At 40.0% G+C, this 18,656-nt stretch overlaps 1 protein-coding gene across 9 annotated transcripts in view; it reads left to right on the forward strand.

Annotated features, from left to right (window-relative positions):
- LOC147114887 (oxygen-regulated protein 1) overlaps positions 1-18,656 on the forward strand; it is a 265,992-nt gene that overhangs the window by 48,841 nt on the left and 198,495 nt on the right. For 6 of the 9 annotated variants that reach the window (XM_085992953.1, XM_085992952.1, XM_085992951.1 and 3 more), the window contains exons 3-4: positions 1,607-1,778; positions 5,339-17,332. In XM_085992953.1, coding sequence (XP_085849079.1) covers positions 1,607-1,778; positions 5,339-11,340 — 6,174 coding nt within the window. In that variant the 3' untranslated portion in view covers positions 11,341-17,332. Of the gene's footprint in view, positions 1-1,606; positions 1,779-5,338; positions 17,333-18,656 lie in introns of those variants that run through there. The other 3 variants (XM_085992956.1, XM_085992954.1, XM_085992955.1) reach the window with 1 other exon arrangement.

Here is an 18,656-nt window from a genome sequence, read left to right on the forward strand (position 1 = left end):
AGCCTCACACTGCTCAATGCATGACTCCCCCTCGCCCCCCCACTAACCCCAATCACTCACCTACCAACAATCTGCACCAATCATGAGGCACATTTCCCATTCCTAGCCGCACCCCTTTGGAGGAGACGGTGCAGGCCATTCTTGACAGGGGCATGCCTGAGCTCTTGGCCACTGGCTCGGCAGAAGGGATGCAAGATGCTGGTATCCTCATACGTTATCCTCCTTCTGGCATGCACATATTGCTTTCCCGCCCTCCCCTCACCACAACTGCACTCTTCGTGCCTTTCTTACTTCACATGCCCAAGAAATGCAGCCTGCCCAGCCAGTGGTTGGCCAAGAAGAGGGAGAGGAGAGTTAAGAAGACGACGAAGAAGAAGAAATACCGTCACTCGATTTGACACTCCCAGCCACCAGCTCCTCAAGGTTGACCAGCAAGGCCATTTGCAGTGTTTCGCAGTGAAAGTCAGCAGCCTTCCACCAGCCATGCTGCAACCACTGGGGTAGCACTGCGTGACAACAGTAGGATAGGCAAAGGCACACACATGGCAGTCACTAAGCGAATGCATACAGGTGATGAGTTGATTTCTTGATGTCATATTGGATGGATAGATGTATAAAGTTGGATTGGAAAGTTTGCTTTGTGGTTACTTTTATTTCAGCATTGCTGCCAAGAGGACGCTTTGATGCTCAGGAACAAAGGGAAGGTAAGGTATGTGACTAATGTTGAAAGGGAAATTGGGGTGTGGTCACTGGTACTGCAGGCAGCTGATTCCATCTCGGATATCCCGGCCAATAAGTGGCTGTCTGGGTTGAATCCTTCCTTCTGCTTCCTCCTCTTCTGTGTCTTCCTCTTTCCTCTGCGAGCGGATGCTGTAAATCTGAAATGACAGCATAAAATGCTGGAAATACTCAGCAGGTCAGGCAGCATCTTGACCTGAGACATGAACTCTGTTTCTCTCTCCACGAATGTTGCCTGACCTGAGTATTTCCAGCTTTTTCTGTCTTCTCAGAGGCCTTCCTTTACCATCCGAGGCCTTGCAAGGGCCCCGCAGCACTCCTTACACACTTAAAAACTTTTAACATCTAATGCAGCAAGCTACTACTTCAGTAAAGTCAAAAAAACTCAGTCCAAAAGCTTAAATTCAAACTTACCTGAAAGATGTGTGTGTCCCTTTAAGAGGTGCTGACAGTGTCTCTAGGAGCCTGCTTGCAAGTTGGGTTCACCTGGCGAGCTTAGGACCCAGCGCTGAACACAGCGCAAATGTCAAAGTTTGCCATGGTGACGTTAAGTCTGCGTTGCACGATGACTAACGTCACCACTCCCATTTTACTTTGCAGGGTGATGGATTTTACTGGCAGTGCTGCCGGGCCTGGGAATGGAGGACGCCACGGGACCCGCTACCAGCTGGCTGCCGCCTTTTTGCTATTTTTTGACAGTAACGGGTGGTGTAAAGCCCTGAAATTTTTAGCCTTATACTTGCTATGTATCTTTGACCATCCTTCCTGCTCTATAGTACTGGATGTATAAAAGTAAATGTTATGTGTTATCCTTACAATTCTTACATATTGTATATGTGTTAAAATGTTTCTGCTTCGATTGTTTCAGATTGATGCTCTTTACCCGCTGAAGTATAAATTTGAGTCTGTTGTTGCTGCTGGTCGAGAGGGTTTTAAGCTTAGAAAATACAATGATTCAAAATTATTGCTCCCTGGTAAATTACCAGCCATCTCAAATCGTGTTCAGCCCAAACCTCTCAGCAAAACAGAAAAGAAAAACCGTAAGTCTCTTTTCCATTAATAAATAGAGAATACACTAGTGTTACAGATAAGCATTTTTATTCTATTTTTATTTTTTCTCCCACCTCATTACAATGATAATTTCTACAATCAGGCGAGCAGGATTCTCCACAAATGTCATCAATACTGCCTCTCGGCTTATCTACCAGGAGAATTTATTGCATAGTTTGCATCTTCTTTGTTTGTTGCTAGGTGATCTGACAAAGTGGAGAAATTCACCGTCTAGGGGAAGCATAATAGCAAACATTGGCCAAGTCATTCATCACAATGTCCCACTTGCAATGCTAATGTTACAGTGAGTGGCCACCTTGAAAATTGTATGTTTATTTAAATATTCATGCATTTGATATATTTTAATTACCAAGCTTGTGAATCTCCTGTTATATTCCTCACAATGAATTGGAAGATATGAGGGCAGATTTTCCTGGGTCTGCACCCAGGCACATTGGATCACTTGCGTATCAGAAAATTGGTTGGGTTGGAACACATATCTGCCAAAGAACCCACCCAATTTACCTCTATTATTTTAAATGTAGGAAAATCAGGTTGGTTCCTTTATAAGCATGCTCTCCAACCTGCCCGATTTTCTAATATTCATTTTGCTCAGGGTGATAAAATCAGGGGAACCAAATAACTTTGATACATGCTTGAACACGTGAATGTACTGCGAAAGACAATTTTAACATTTATTGTTTTTAACATGTTTTACTTGTTTCATGAGAGTATTTACAATGTTGCTGTTATTAATTGTGATGGAATCTACAAGTTGTGCGAAATGGTATGATTTCATTCTTCAAAAACATGCCAGTTTTTAAAAAAAGTTACCCAACTGATTGATTAAGGGATTAATTTTCTAAATTTGGATTGGTGCTGGGGAACAATTTGCCAGTAGCACATACTGGAAAATCACAAGCAGCGCACCTGTGATTTCCTGAGATATGCTGCTGGTGGGCAAGCTTTTCCACTGCCAGCATGAACTCGGAAAACTAACCCCCATAGCGCTACATAAAAACAATTGCTATTTTGGTACAGTAATCCATTATATATTACAAACACTGAACAGTGGCAACATTCCAAAGGTATTGCACTGAAGGTGATACTGTGAGCAAAACATTATATGACCTAATGTGATGTGATGGGTCCACCTAAAGCAGAAAAGAGAAACTCACTCTTGGAATCATGCCAAAATTCTGGTTTTAGATAGTCAAAATATCTAAAGAAACAGATTGGAAAAGTCTTCAAGAATAATAAACTGGAAAAGAAATAATAAAATATGTAGTATAATAAGATGAAAGGCAGTTGTGGTTAGCTCCCGACGAACATGATATAACAGAAGATGGTGCTGAAAATTAATTTGCAAAATGTGGAAGACCTGGAGCTCACAAGACAAACCAAAAACATGCACCAACGGTGGACGAAGAATTGAAAAAGCTGGAAAAAAGCCAGTTGCGGCAAAAAAAAAATCACATACACACCCAGGCTTTGAGGTATTAATCAACTTTGGGACCCACAGTTGAGGCAGAAATCGGCTAACAAAACCCCACTGATTGAGAAAGGAAACAGACTCTTCTATAATCTCCGACATAGAGGCAAACTCCTCATTCTACCTCTCCTCTCACCTCATCTCCCTTTCCTCTGATCTGCATCTGTTTTCCTCCTCGCTCTACCCTCATCCTTTCTTGTCCCCTCCTTCTATCCTCCTCCTCCCCTTCCCTCCTGTTCCTCTTCTTGCTCCTATTCACTCTCTCCTCCTCATGTTCTCTCTGCCCACCATGGTACCCTCCCTCCCACTCTCCCTCTCCTAATTTGCTCCCTATCTCCATCCCTTTCCTCCCTCCCCTCTTTCCCTGTGTTACTCTCCCCTCCTCTCCTTTCCCCCCTTGTCCCCTCTTCTCTCCTCATTCCCTCCTCTACCTCTCTCCTTTTCTCCACCTCCTGGCCTTACCTATTCTCCTCGTCCCTCCTCCCTCCGCTCCTCTGCTTTGCCTTTCACATTCTTCTCCTCTCCCCTTTGCTCCCTGCTCCCTCCTCTGCCCTCTTCTTTCCCACCCTTTCCTCCTTTCTCCTCACCTTCCCTCTTCTTCCCCTATCCCTTTCCTTCTCGTCCCCACTCTTTTATACTCATCTGCTCCACTCCCTCCTCCTCCCTCCCTCTTCCCCTGTCTCTTCTCCTCCTACCACTCCTATTTCTCCTCTCACCCCTTTCCTCCCTCCCCCTTCTCACTCTGTTCTTCCCATCCCCTCCTCTCTGGCAGCCTTCTCCCCTATACACTCATCCAATTCCTGCTCCTTGACTCCTCCCCCTCTCTTTCTTCTCTCCTTTCTTCCCCTCATGTTTCCCTTTTCCCATCCCACAATACTCTTTACCCCCTTTCCTCTCCCCCCATTGCCCCTCTTCTTTCATTCCTCTTTGTCCCCTTTGCTTCCTCCTGCTCTCTCCCAATATTTCTCCTCTCCTCCCCTCCTCTCTCCCTTCTCCAACCCATTACCCCTCTAGCTCTCCTTACCTCCTCCCCCTTTCCCCTTGCACTCTAACCCTTTTCCCTTGCCCTACCCCATCTCCTTCATTCCTCCTCCCTTCCCCATCTCCATTTTGCTTTTTGAATTCTTCTTGCCCTTCTCTTCCTGCTCCCTCCTCTTCCCTCTTCTCTCCCACCCTTTACTTCCTGTCCCCTCTTCTCTCCTGACTCGCTCTTCACCATCTCCTCTCCTCCCCTGTCCATTCTCCTCCTCTTCCCACTCCTTCTTTCTCCCCATTCCCCTCACCCCCTCACTCCTCTCCCAAATCTCACCACCTCCTTCCTTCTCACTTCCCCTTTCTTTATACCCTTCTTCTCTGCCGGCCCCTCTCCCCTCCTCTCCTGTTCTCTCACTCTCTTTCCTGTCCTCAACTCCTCCCACTCCTCTTCCTTCTCTTATCTCACCCTATGCCTCTTTAATTCTTACCCCTTTCTTTCCTTTCATCCCTTCTCCCCCTTCCCTCCTCCTGTATCTCCCTCCCCTCTGACCCAGCTTGACCAGAAAAGTGCCTTGGCCTTGACTCCCCATGTGCAATACAATGGGAGATTGACTAGTTGTTTAAAAACATAAAAAGAGCTTTTAAATTGACGCTAAAAATTATAATCATAATATCTATGGTGTAAGTTACCAATTTGTCATCTTCGAGTAGTTTCTTTTCCATGAAAAAGTTTTAAAAATAGTGAGTTTTAACAAATAATTTTTCAGTAGAAAGTTACATCGGGCAAAGGAATGGGGATTGATGCTGGATCTCCATCTCATTTTCTAGCTATCTGAAAATGAAATTACATTACACTATTCTTTGATATTCTGTCTTTCATGATGCTTTGTGTTTGTTCTTCATCTAAACATTAAATTAGTATTATAAATGTTATAATTTATTTACATAATTTCGTTTCTGACATTTCTTATTATTTCTACCTTTTCTCTTTTTTTTACCTTCTGTTGTTCTTCCTCTCGGTCTGATGTAATTTGGCACTGGGAATCACCTTCATCATCTTTGCCTCATCTCCTTTGTGTGCAGACAAGATAAAGTCAGGGAGAAGACAATGGTTGATTAACTCAATATCTCCTTCTAGCTCAAAATCTCAAGTTTACTCCACATCTTCTGATAAATTGTATGTGAATGACAGTAAAAACCTCTTAGGAAGCAGTTCCTTTATATCCGAAAATGAAACAGGCTATTATAAGAATTACATTTACTCAAGAGAAGATAAGTCTGTGATGCCATCAGAAGATGATATTGAGAAGTCCATTTATATGAATGAGGATGGCAGTATGACAGTAGAAATGAGAGTACACCTTCAAATAAAAGAGGAAGAGACAATACAATGGACTACTACAATTAGCCGTTCTGGTATATGTAACAAAAAATGTAATGCTTGCAATTCAAAACTGGAATCTAATGTTGAATCGGCAGATCTGATTAATGCGCACTCTCATCATAATTCAAAAACAATGCATTTTGAGGACTTAAGCCATGAGCAAGAATTTGATGATCTTTGTACACCACAAGAATGCACAATGCATATAGAACAGGATAAAGGACATTATGACATCTGGCAAAATAGTTTTTCAAACACTAATGAAGATCTTCCTGAATCGGGGATAGAATTCAAACCATTGTATAGTTGCAAGGGAAGTCCTGGTCATGGAAAGGTAAGGCAGGACCAGGCATCTCTGGAAAGCATAACTGCAAAGTCTGACACAGAAACTAGTGCAACTATAGTTCAATTTTCAAACCTACAGGAGACAGGACTTGAAGAGAACATAATGGAGCACTGTACTGAACTTTTTTCAATATCAAATGAAAAACAATCTTGTGAAAGAAGTAGTGGTGCAGCTTCTGGGGAGCTACAAACATGTGAAGAGATGAATGTAAATACTCCGGGAGAAGGAAAAACAATCCTAGATAAAAGCACCTCTTTTGTTGGGAAAGACTCCTCCTCAAAGTATTCGGGATCATACTTTGAAGATCAATTAGTTGTACAAAAAATGATCAACTCCAGCAATGAAAGTACAAATGCAACAAATATTTTCTCTCAGTATTGGGAAAAAATTGGATGTGTTGACACAGATATTAATTTAGCAAAAATAAATTTGAGACCTTCTTCAGCAGATCCAACATACTCCATTTCAAAACGAGGAAAAAGAGATGTAAGGAGACCAATGAGTGCTTCATTCAGGTATTCTAGATCTTCTGTATCAATTCCTAATGAAACAAGTAGCTTGTCATCTAGAATGGTGTGTTCACTCACATCCACAGAAAGAAAACAAAGAACAGATGTAAACACCAACTGTACTTACAGTTCTGAGTTTTGTGAAGCCAGAATGTCTCTATTGTTGGCAAATTTAAGCAGTGTTTCAAAGTGTTCACAAAGCTCTATTGTGAGGAATCAGGACTGCACTAAAACTGCTAATAAGGTTGAAATGCCAATTAATACAGATTCAAATGATTCATCATGCACAAATACAGAAGAAACAGCTGAAGAGATAAGTCCTGTTAACAATGACTTAGCTTTGTCTTCAAGAATGAATGAGCAAAAATTCAGAAAACATACAAGTGAGAACACAAAGCTTCACCCAGAATATGGCAGTCATTCACAACCAGTTCAATTACTAGGCCAGCTTGAAAAAACTGAAGTTTTGAGTGATAATTGCACTACTCCCAGTGGTGGTCAAAGATCAGTAGAAATGGTTGACACTGACAAATGTCAAAGTACTGAATTTAATACTGTTGCGATGTCTAATGAAAGCAAAGTGACATTCCATATTGGAAGTGGTGGTGATAGTTCTATATCTCATAGCTCAACTGACTTGATACCTCCTAAAGAAGAAACTGACTCTAGTCTTTCTCAATTAGTAATAGCTTGTCCACCAGAAAAAGCACCTAGTAGTAGAGAGTCACTGGATAGTAGATTACAAAGAATGAGGGACCAAGACGCTATCACCATCAGCAACAGCTCTGTAACATCCATCAGGTCTGAAAATGTATCTGAAGTAAACTTTTGCCAAGATAATTTTTCTGAGCATAAACAGACCACTTTAATAATAGCTTGCACAAAAGAAGTAAATCTGTACCACGAGGAGGGCGTTCATTGCAGTGCAATTACCACTGAGGGAAATTCTGATTTGCCAGACAGTTCCTTACGAATAATAGAATTTGAAGCTGAATTTACTTCAGATGGAAATAAAAAACAAATTACAGGCATTAACAATAGTTCAACTGAAAGTGACATCCAGCAATGTTCTTCTAATCCTAGCAGGAAAAAATGGAAAAATCAGGGAAATAAAAACAACAAAATACTTAATATATCTGAAGCTGAAAAAAAAGATTTCAAACATGATGCTCGTTGTTTAGAGCTTTTTTCTACGTTGTTACAACAAGAGGAACAGGAATTCTATAATGCTGATATTCCACAAACTCAAAATTTTGTGCAAAACTGGCCAAGACGAATATCACCCACTTCTGATATGGTGCGCTGTGACTTAAACCTTAGATCTCACCCACCAACACAATTTGAAGAGGAAAAGACAGTTGATGATTTGGCTAGTGACATTATAGAAGAAGCAAATTACTTGCCCGATGATGATTCTGATTTCATTAATCAAACCAAAAGACATAAAGCTGAAACCGATGTTCTAGCTGAACACAAACTAATACAAACATCAGCCAAAACTGTAAGTAAAATGAAAAGGGTAGATGAAGTGCCAGAAGACTGCAACAGTGATGAGTCATTGCAAAGTCAAGTAAGTGTTGCTAAAGGAGAGATTAAACCTGCACCCATCTCAAATGAGATTCAGTACCGTACTGTTACAAAAATGACTGATATCAAAAGTAATATTATTGAATTTAAAAAAGAAACTATTGACATTGCAATTCAAGCTGATATTGGGGTAGGTTCTGAAACAGCTCATGAGACGGACTGTATTGGTGAACAGGACCTAAGACAGGTGTTATGCAAGCTGCAATCAACCGTTGATATGATCAAGACTAACTCTCATCACAGACACAAGCCATGTCTAGAGAAGTATTATGGAATACCATATGTGTCAGAACATCCTGCCGCCACATTGAGCACATCTTCAAAGGTCCTCCTTGCTTGGTTAGCAATTATGAACCTAAATGTTAATGTTCCAGCTTCACCTGACAGTGAGAATGTATTGATGAATAATTGTAGATGTTCTGAGATATTAACATTTTTGCAGTCTATACGACATCTTATTGAGGTTCAAGAAACTGATAGTTTAAAGCAAAGTATTTCAGATCTACAGAAGTGTGCCTCTCATTTAGTAAAGGTGTGGAAAAATGATCATAAAGAAGAATGTAGTTATGTTTTTGAAAATGATCCTAAAACTGAATGTCCTCTACATACTAGAATTTCGGGCAATGAACAAACTGCTTCATTTGATGCTCCTCAACGAATTAATGTTGTTGAAAGTGAAAAATGTTTTGATATACAAAATTTAATTGAACAGCTGGACCAAGGGGATGAAGCAGAGGCAAAGAAAGAAGTAAAATATAATGCTAACATCCATTCAAATAAAGAAGGTAAAACTGAAGAAGCTGGTAAAGCACAAGAAATGGGTGACAAGGAACCTGAACTACTCAGTTCGGAAGACAATTCAATTTTTGCAGACATTTTAGAAGATCAAATAACAACTGACTCCTTGCTTCAAAATGAAGGCACAGTTGAAGAAACAACAGTTATGAACAAGGAATGGGCTGAGAAAGAAACTGTTGAGAGAGCTAACTGTACAGAAGGCTGTGATCTTATAGAGGAGTTTGCAACTTTGCAACACATTGAAGATGTGAGGCCAGAAGACATTGCTAAAGATAAGGAATTCCTTTATAACAACTGCACGGATAATAATGAAAATAGACACTCGGAAAAGCTGAGTGGCAATGAAACTAATAATCACTTTACATGTGCTAATGGCACAGAAAATACAGATGAATTGTCAGCAGCTTCAGCTACAGTGCATCTTCAAAGATTCATGCATCATAAGTCAGTTTTGGCAAATGATAAGTGTGCATCAAATCACAGAAATGTTTTTTGTCAGGGGGAAGGCATGAGCAGAAGCAATAGTGGTGAAATACCTGTTAGACTGTCAACACCTGCTTCTGTAGTTTCTAACAGTGATTTTCAGAATGGAAATAAGACTGACAGCAAACAGCTGGCACAAATAAAAGAAATCTGTGAGAACCCTTTTTTTGATGGTAAAGTTGATGATCAGGAATTATTGCCATGTACATGGCCATCTGTACCATTAAATCATAATGTCAAACAGTGTTTAAAAAGACAGCAGACATCTGACTTGTCTGAAGAGGATCAAGAGTGTGCTAATAGTATTGCAAGTGATTACAATTCTCAAGCATCAAATGAAATGACTACGGAGGGAGAGGAAGATGTGTTTGTAAAAACAAAACATTTCTCTACAAGCTTCGTTAGAAAAGCTACTGAGAGACTGTATGGTAAATCACACGTTGCATTGAAAGATCTTTCACATGACCAGCCCTCAGCGGTGTGTGCAGAGACAGAACTCCATACTAGAAGGATCACAGAAAGCACATCTTTTAAAATATCCCCATGTAGTGACAAATCAACCACTGCTAGAACTTGTGGCATCGACAATGAATTGTTAAATATTTCTGACATAGATAAGCACCATACATTTCAAAAACCTCAAGGCAACAATGCACAATCTGAAGAAGATGGTGTGTTTATTGAAAAAGGGAGATGGCTTCTAAAAGAAAACCACTTAATAAGAAAGTCTCCACCTTTAAACATGGGAATGTATGGAAACCTGGATACAACATCAGTCGATACAGCGTTTGACAACACAAGTGATGATACTGCATACCCACATGTTAGAACTATGCATTCAGGTCCTCCACTGACTGAGTTGTCATCATCAGAAATTGAGGAAATGATAAAACCAGGGCCTATGTTTAATTATTTCAGCATGCCTCATGGGAGTGATTCAGAACCATTCCCAGACTTAATCGGTCTGAAAAGTAAGTGTGGCCATGTTTGCAGTGGTTCACATCTTACCAAAAAGAATGAAAGCAACAAACAATTAGCTAAAGCTTCTGTTGAGCCTCCACAGATATGTACTGAAGTTAATGACAACGATTCATCTTTTGCATCAGTGGAATTTCATATGTTTGACAACAAAGTTAGTCCTCTGCCACAGCCTTTAGCTGATGGGACTGTTGTAGAGCAACCCACTAGAGAAACTGCCAGGACCAACAGAACGCTTCAAAATCCAGACTCCCTAGATAAGCTTCATTTTATATGTGGTCAGCACTGCCCAATTCTGACAGCTGTCATTGAACCAACCAATGAGGAAAGCAGAAGATTTGTATATCAGAAAAAATCAGATCCAGAGAATCAATGGATGCTACATTCAGAAAATGAAGAAGACATTTATACCATTAGGAAATACAATGATTTAATAACTGAAAAAGAAAATTCCTCAGTATTAAACAAAAATTTAATTGATGACATTATCAGTGACATAACTGATTGGTTTAAACCCCAAAGTATTGAGAATGACATTAAAAGAATTAAATTGAGTCTTGATGCAAAATATTTGGGTGCTAATTGTAAAATCTTAAAAGTACCTTTGTACACTGAAGAAGCAGAGTTCAAGCATACAGACAAGCCATTTATTTCTAATGTAAATATTCAAGCTAAGAAAGTATATATAAAAAGCATAGTAGAACAGTGGCTCACGAAACAGGCAGTAGAAAACAATATCAAAGCAGTCAAAGTAAGGAATAATGGCTTGTCATTTCAAGCACAGAAAGTGGAAGATTCTTCAAGTAGACAGACTGATCCTTACCTTCTTAGTACAAGAAGGAGCACAGACAATAATAAAGTTACTATTCCTTTACTGGGAAACAAAGTAATAGGCCTAACCATGCCTTCTGAGAATGTCAGTATAAATGAGACTGCAGTGAATTCTGAAAAAGAACTAATCTGTGACAGACACGAGGCAATGCTTGAAAAACACAATTAATAAAAGAAAATGTGGTGAGGGGCATTATTCTGAACAGTTACAAATATTGTGATACTTATAAATGGAAAGTAGGTGAAATAAAGAATTCAGCTGGGATAATGTCATGGGATCGATGCCAAAACAAAGTCTAGCCTTTGGAAAACAAAATTACATGGAAGAAAAATACTTCTAATACTAGAAAACTGTTAAACTATGAACAAACCATGCCTTTTAAACAAAAGGTGAACTGTATAAGCTGTTAGGATTGACAATTTGGGGAACGTATTTTCTTGAGTTTTAGAACAGGAGCAACCCATCATCATACAGTATTAACTACAAAATTGTATTTTAACTTGCACCTCTCAAATTAAATTTCAGGTTGAAAATGTAATACCATAATGCTAATTTTGTGCTTTAAGCTGTTCAAAGCTGTATTTTTGTAAATGCTTATAATTATTAACAGTAGAATGAATAGTTTAAACAGTGAAGCTTGTTTGCAACCTCCAAAATATGTATACTTTCTTTGCTCTATAGCTCCAGCAAACAAGGTTTGAACTTGTTTAATGTTTGAGTAATTGCAACTTGTAGAGCCATCAACATTTCTTCATTTCACTTAATATTTCTGTATGATTTATACATAGTGTTAAGTAGTATCAGATCTGGTCATTTTCGCACCTGTCCAATGAGTATGTTGCTTTTCAATTTGGTACTTTAGGAAGGACCCAAGATATCCAAATGGGATGTCCAGTTAATATAAAATCAGTAACAAAAATTAAAAGGCTAAGGCATTGAGACACTGCCATAAAATGTTACTTGTACCCTTATTATTACCAAAGTACATTTATAAATCATGCTGAAGACATCTAAAGAGTATTGTAACTGCACCAATGTTTTCTTTCCTGTTTGACTTCTTGAATCCAGTATTGAATGCTGAACTCCTGAAAATTGAATGTGGGAGAATGATTGTAGCACTATTTTCAAGATCCTAGATATGAAAATGATCCTCTTTAGATTAAGTAGTTGATAAATGGTGATCAGGGATTTGCTGGGAGATAATTATCCAACCAGCATCATCAACATCATGTTGGAATATGGATTTCCATAGTCCTCTTGCACTTAAAAAATTATCTGGTCTAATGTTAGGGTGGTTTGAGAAATAAAGCTAACAATCTAAAGTGCTGGTGCTTCATGTAAACTCAATTGGCTCAAGATCAGGTGATATCACATTCACTTCCAAGCAGAAAATAAACACTCATAGATAAACTGTTGGAGCATGGTTTGCACATGTTCAGAAAATAATGTCATAATAACCGGTGACTGCACTCAATCCAGTGTAAACTGCAAATGCCAAAACAGAAATGAGGCAATAGCATCAGAACAGTGAATGTAGTAGAAGATTATATTTTACCCAAAATGTGTTACAGGTTTAATTAGGAATAATTTATAGCAAGACTCACGAGTAACGTCCATAATATAGGAGTAATGGAAGCTTTGGGAACAATTTGATTACATTTAAGATTAACTGACAAACTAAAAAGAAAGGGCAGAACAAAAAGTCAAATTTCAAACGAATGAGGGATAAACTAAAAGAAATTAAACTGGGAAGTACTGTTGGAGGATATCTCAGTCAAGGAAAAGTAGAACGCTGTTGTTCTTTTATTATGAGTTGTAGGCCTAATCTGCTTCAATGTGCATTTGCAAACCAACGTGATGGGGTGTACTTTGAGCATTTGAGCCTCTATATGCAATGCGTGCAAGGGTGTTTAAGGCCTCTTTATATGTAAATTTGGGAAAAACCTCATTTATAATGGACATAAAATCCTGCTGAATCTCCACACCTGAATTCCTGATGGGAATGTGAATTCATAAAATTTACCCTTAAAATATCTATAGCAGCTATTGAGGCAGAACTACAACAATATTTAAAAGGGAATTGGATAAGTTGAAAAAGAAGATTATGAAAGGATGTGGAGAAAAAGCAGGGAAATAGGATTAGAGTAGATAACTACAGTTGAAGAGCTAGTGCTGGCACAGGTACAACAGGCCCAATGACCTCCTTCAGTGTTATGATTCTACCAGAATAAATATTTAACCAATATTTTCAAAAAGATCACAGTGATTTTTTTTCACAAATTATTATGTTACTCTTTCAATCACAAAAAACATGCCTTTGGAGTGAGAAAGAAGAGAGCGAGTTTCTGCATGATGGAAATTGTGTTAATAGTAAACCTGGAAATAATATCACCATCTCGTCTCGTTTTGAATACCTCTTAATGGCTCTTCACTTCTCTTTTGTTCTCTCCCAGCCTGGCCTCTTAATCTATTTCATTTCCTGTGCTTCTTTAGTCTTGAAAAAGGGTTCACCCGAAACATTGACTCTATTTTCTCTCCACGGATGTTGCCTGGCCTGCTGAGTTTTTCCAGCATTTTCTGTTGTTATTCTGGAAATAATATTGTTGCATTGTTTTACATATTTTTCCTTTGGGAATATGTATTGTAAGTTTCTGCCAACTATTTCTGACATAGAAAAAGGGTTGTCAAAGCCTTCAGCAAATGACAACTAATGGGGGAAGAGGGTGATTAGTAAAAGTGGCAATATTGTGGTTTTCACATACGTAAAGGACCACAAGTACAACTTTGAGTTAATACTCGAGGTAGAAACTTAGCCAAATTCAATAAAAACTGAAAACTGATTTTTTTTCCTCTTAATGTGGCTGCCATTAGGAACAGAGTAACAAAATATATTGACGATACCTCTGCAGAACATGTGAACAGGAACATAGGAACAGGAGTAGGCCATTCAGCCCCTTGAGTCTGTTCCGCTATTCAATGAAATCATGGCTGATCTGCGACCTAACTCCGTATATCCGCCTTGTCCCATATCCCTTAATACCTTTGGTTAACAAAATCCTATCAATCTCAGATTTAAAATTGTCCTTTCAGATGGGGAGAGGGATGAATGGAAGGCAAGGCAAGGCACTAAGGAACTCTCCTGGGAAGACCATAGCCCAAAGAGAGGGTTTACAGGGCCATAATATATGCCTTGGGGCTGATAAAGAAACAGTATCTGAAAAGGTTAAGGCTTTCCAGGAAGACAGTTATCAAATGATGTAATAAAAGAGCAGATGGCACAAGCATCTCCTCCTTTACTATGAAGATCACAGCTATTGTAAACTTTTTTGTCACTGTATCATTACAATCATCTACACTGGATATCTTGAAAATAGGCTGCTTGTTAGGTGATTTGAGCTTTACTCAATCCACAGACAACAATGGGACAAAGACAAACAGCACACAAAATAATATGTTATCACTGAAAAAACAATTGCGTAAAAATCAGTGATTACAGTGCCCATCTAATTGTAGATATTCTTACTGTTCACAAGGAATGTGGAGAGATAATTGGAGTATTCAATAACAACAATTTGCATTCATATAGTGCCTTTACTGTAGTATAGTATCCCAAGGTATTTCACAGGAGTGTTAGTAAACAAAATTTGACACCGAGCCACATAAGGAGATATTAGGACACGTGACCAAAAGCTTGGTCAAAGATGTAGGTTTTAAGGAGCATCTTAAAGGAGGAGAGAGAGGCGGAGAGGTTTAGGGAGGGAATTCCAGATCTTAGGGCCTTTGGCAGCTGAAGGTCCAGCCACCAATGGAGGAGCGATTAAAAATCAGGGATGTGGAAAAGGCCAGAATTGGAAGAATGCAGAGATCGCGAAAGGTTGTAGGGCTGGAGGAGGTTAGAGAGAGCGGGAGGGGCAAGACCATGGAGGGATTTGAAAACAAAGGTGAGAATTTTAAAATTGAGGCATTTACCTGACCGAGAGCCAATGTAGGTCAGCAAGCACAGGGGTGATAGGTGAACGGTACTTGGTTAGAGTTAGGATAGGGGAAGCAAAATTTTGGATGAGCTCAGGTTTAGGGCGTATGCATCGTGGGAGGCCAGCCAGGGAAGCATTGGAATAGTCAGGGTTAAAGATAACAAAGGCATGGATGAGGGTTTCAGCAGCAGATGAGCTGAGGCAGGGGCGGAGACGGGTGATGTTATGGAGGTGGTGGAAGTAGGTGGTCTTGGTGATGGGAAGGATATGGGATTGGAAGTTCAGCTCGGGAAATAGGACGCCAAAGTTGCGAACAGTCTGGTTCAGCCTCAGACAGAGGGAAGCAGCAGAGGCAGCTGAACGGATGGTCTCAATCTTAGTGACAAAGAAGTCCATGAGCTCTTTGCCCTTGATGTTGGAGGTGAGGGTAGAGGGGGCAGAGGAGAGGGGTTTAAGAAGACAGCTTGTACTGGAGAAGAGAAGCCGTAGGGTTATCTTTGTATTCCAGGATGATCCTGGAGTAGTGAGCAGTTCTGGCAAGGGAAAGCAGGACCCAGTAGTGCTTTATGTGGTCCAGCCAGATCTGGCGGTGAATGTCTAAACCAGTTGTCCACCAGAAATATTCAAGTCTGCGCCCCTTGAATTTAAGGGAGCGGAGATGGGGAACGTACCGGGGGACTGACCAGGTTGAGAGAGAGTAGGGGTTATACTGGGGACAAGGGCATCAAAGGTGAAGGTGAGGGTGTGATTGAGCAGATAGGTAGCTACAGAAATGTTGTGGCGAATGGAGGGTCAAAGGTTAAACAGTTGGGACTATGAAAGTGGGGTTGGGTAGGGGAAGGAGGATATGAATGTAGAGGAATACAAAGAAGTGATCAGAGATGGCTTTATCTGTGATTGACACAATGGGAGTAGAGAGGCCACGTGAGATGTTGAGGAATACCTCGAACAATTGCTGTGGAGAACTCGCTGCTACTTCAGTGGAATATCAGAAGGATTGTGGCTAGGGCTCTGTGCCATCAGAGATAGGCTGCTGTTGGAACTTCCAAACTCCATTCATATTCTAGCACAGACACTATAGGCTGAATGACCTCCTTCTTTGTTATAAACTTCTCTGGTCCCATGCTTCTACTTAAGCAATTTGTGGTGGCACTCATTGTAGCTGGCAGTGATCTGTCTAGACAGAACAATGTGCATAGTTGACTATATTATTTCTCCAAGGCTATATTATCTTTATTATAGGGTTCTTGAGTTATAGATCTAAGACTCAGCAACTGTCGTAGAATTTTGGAGTGAAGCCATTGATAGAGATTTTCTGGCTAAGCTTGGATAGGTGAAATTTTTTCAACCAAGGCCCTGTAGTCTCTAACTAACACATTTGTATAGGTGAAGAGTTCATTTTTATCAGTTAAAAAACTAATTTCCTGCTTGTCATGTGCTGAGCTGTAACATTGGCTAGTCTGCTGTAATTGATAATGAGTTGGGAGAGAAAACTTTAGCATTCTATGTGTTCATAGGTTTTTCGCATTATACACCAAACAGCTCCCCTAGAAGCCCAAATTTCCAACATTCAGAAACTAACCTTCAGTGTACTTCAACAGGAGGTGAATGAACTAAATAGTATTCAAGATTAATATTGGTATGTTATATCTGATACTAATGCATTTAGCAACAAAACCATGACAGAGGAGTTGTGGCTGAGCCAGTGACTGAATTTCAATTCCGGTATATGTTTATTGCTGTGCTTTCACCTGTACAAACCACCTCCAGAAGAGCACCTGTGTATTTTTAAAGTGCTAGCCTTGGGATGTTCAACTGTGTTAAATGTGCTATATGAATGCAAGTTGTTATTGTTGTAGTTGTTATTGTTGTAGTGGTATATTTTTACTTTCTATCATATTGGTGAGGCCAATACTGCTTTTTAAACATTAGAAACTCCTGTCAGTTCCTGTTTCTGCTGTCTGGTTTATAATGCAAGCTTAATTTTAAACCCTGAGCTTTTATTCCTATAATGGACTTGTTTGTTTTGTTATCATGTACAGTAAATTAAGAACATATGATGTGTTTGCTGTGATTTCCAAACATACAAATTGCTTTTTATTTCTTTCAACTGTTGTCCTCTGGGCAGTTGTATTCCTCTGATTTGGATTGTGTATTAAATGGTGTACAATAAAAAATTGCTTGTTTTTTTGGCATGAATATATTTTTTATCTATATGTGACTGTGGCATATTGTTATGTGAAATACTATATTCAGCATAGTTACATTATATGGCTGCATGCTAAAATTTTGACTAAATCCTTCAATGGTTATGTAAAACTTTGGTGTATTAATTGTGATGATTAATACTGTAGCCTTGAGACTCTGGGTAAATCTAGCTATAGCAATGCATTGTGGCCCAGGTATGGGAATGTAACAATTACTTTGGCAAAGGATTTTGCTTTCTTGTTGACTATTTTCTGTGGTTGGGATGTTTGTAACAGACCAACATACTTCAAAATCAAGTCCGCTACAACTTAAGCACACTAGAAATGGAAGTTGTCATGATGATTTAATCAAGAAAATAGATGGCTCAGAAACACTCCCAATAAAATTCTGATCCATAGCACCCTTCTTTTGGGTGCCACGAGCCCTTAAAGGTCCAAAATGGCATCCGTGGCGCGCGTGCATACTTGGGCGAATCGTGCCGGACGCCATATTGGTGAGGGCTTTTGCACGCGTGCAGTGAATGCCCGCCGGAAGTATGCAGAATAGGCATATCATGGCGTCAATCAGTGTCTAATGCTGATTTGTTGCCAGCGCTGCCATTTTGGAGCTCAACGCTCCAGCTAACGCTTGCACAGCTGAACACACGATTAGCAGGAAGGACCCCCCACCAGTGCTATTTAAAGGGATCATCAACTACATACAGGTTAGTTGCTGATTGATTTCTTCATGCTGTTGAAACATGTCTACAAGTGGTTGGTGCTTTCTATGGTGTTTAAAGTTCCAAAATATACAGGGAGTGGTTTTGCAGCTGCTGAAGGACATTTTCCTGAGTTCAAGGCTTCTGGACAAACCACTTGCTGCTGGACATGGGTGCACTAGTAGGAAGTCCCCTTGGAATTCAGCATGACTTGGAGAATGAGCAGAGGGCACGCAGAGCAGGACAAGCGGCTGGAAGAGGGAGGAGGAGAAGGGGTCTCACCAGGAGGCCATATTCTCCCAGGATGTTCAGGGAGCAATTATCCTACCTGAACCTCAGAGAGGAACAATTTGTGAGACGTCTGCGTTTCAGTAAGGACGTCCTCACTGAAATCTGCCACCTGCTGCAGCCACAGCTGCAACCTCAGAGCAAGACTGCATTGCCAGTGGTTGTGAAGGTGACCGTGACGATTAACTTTTATGCATTTGGCTCCTTCCAGGCTGGAGCTGGAGATATTTGCAACATCTCGCAGATTGCCATCCACTGCTGTGTAAGGGAGGTTACAGAGGCTCTCTATTCAAAGATAGCTGACTACATTTCATTCT

Source organism: Somniosus microcephalus, chromosome 7, assembly GCF_052327205.1.
Source record: "Somniosus microcephalus isolate GS21.2 chromosome 7, FLI_Smic_1.0, whole genome shotgun sequence".
Classification (NCBI taxonomy): domain Eukaryota; kingdom Metazoa; phylum Chordata; class Chondrichthyes; order Squaliformes; family Somniosidae; genus Somniosus; species Somniosus microcephalus.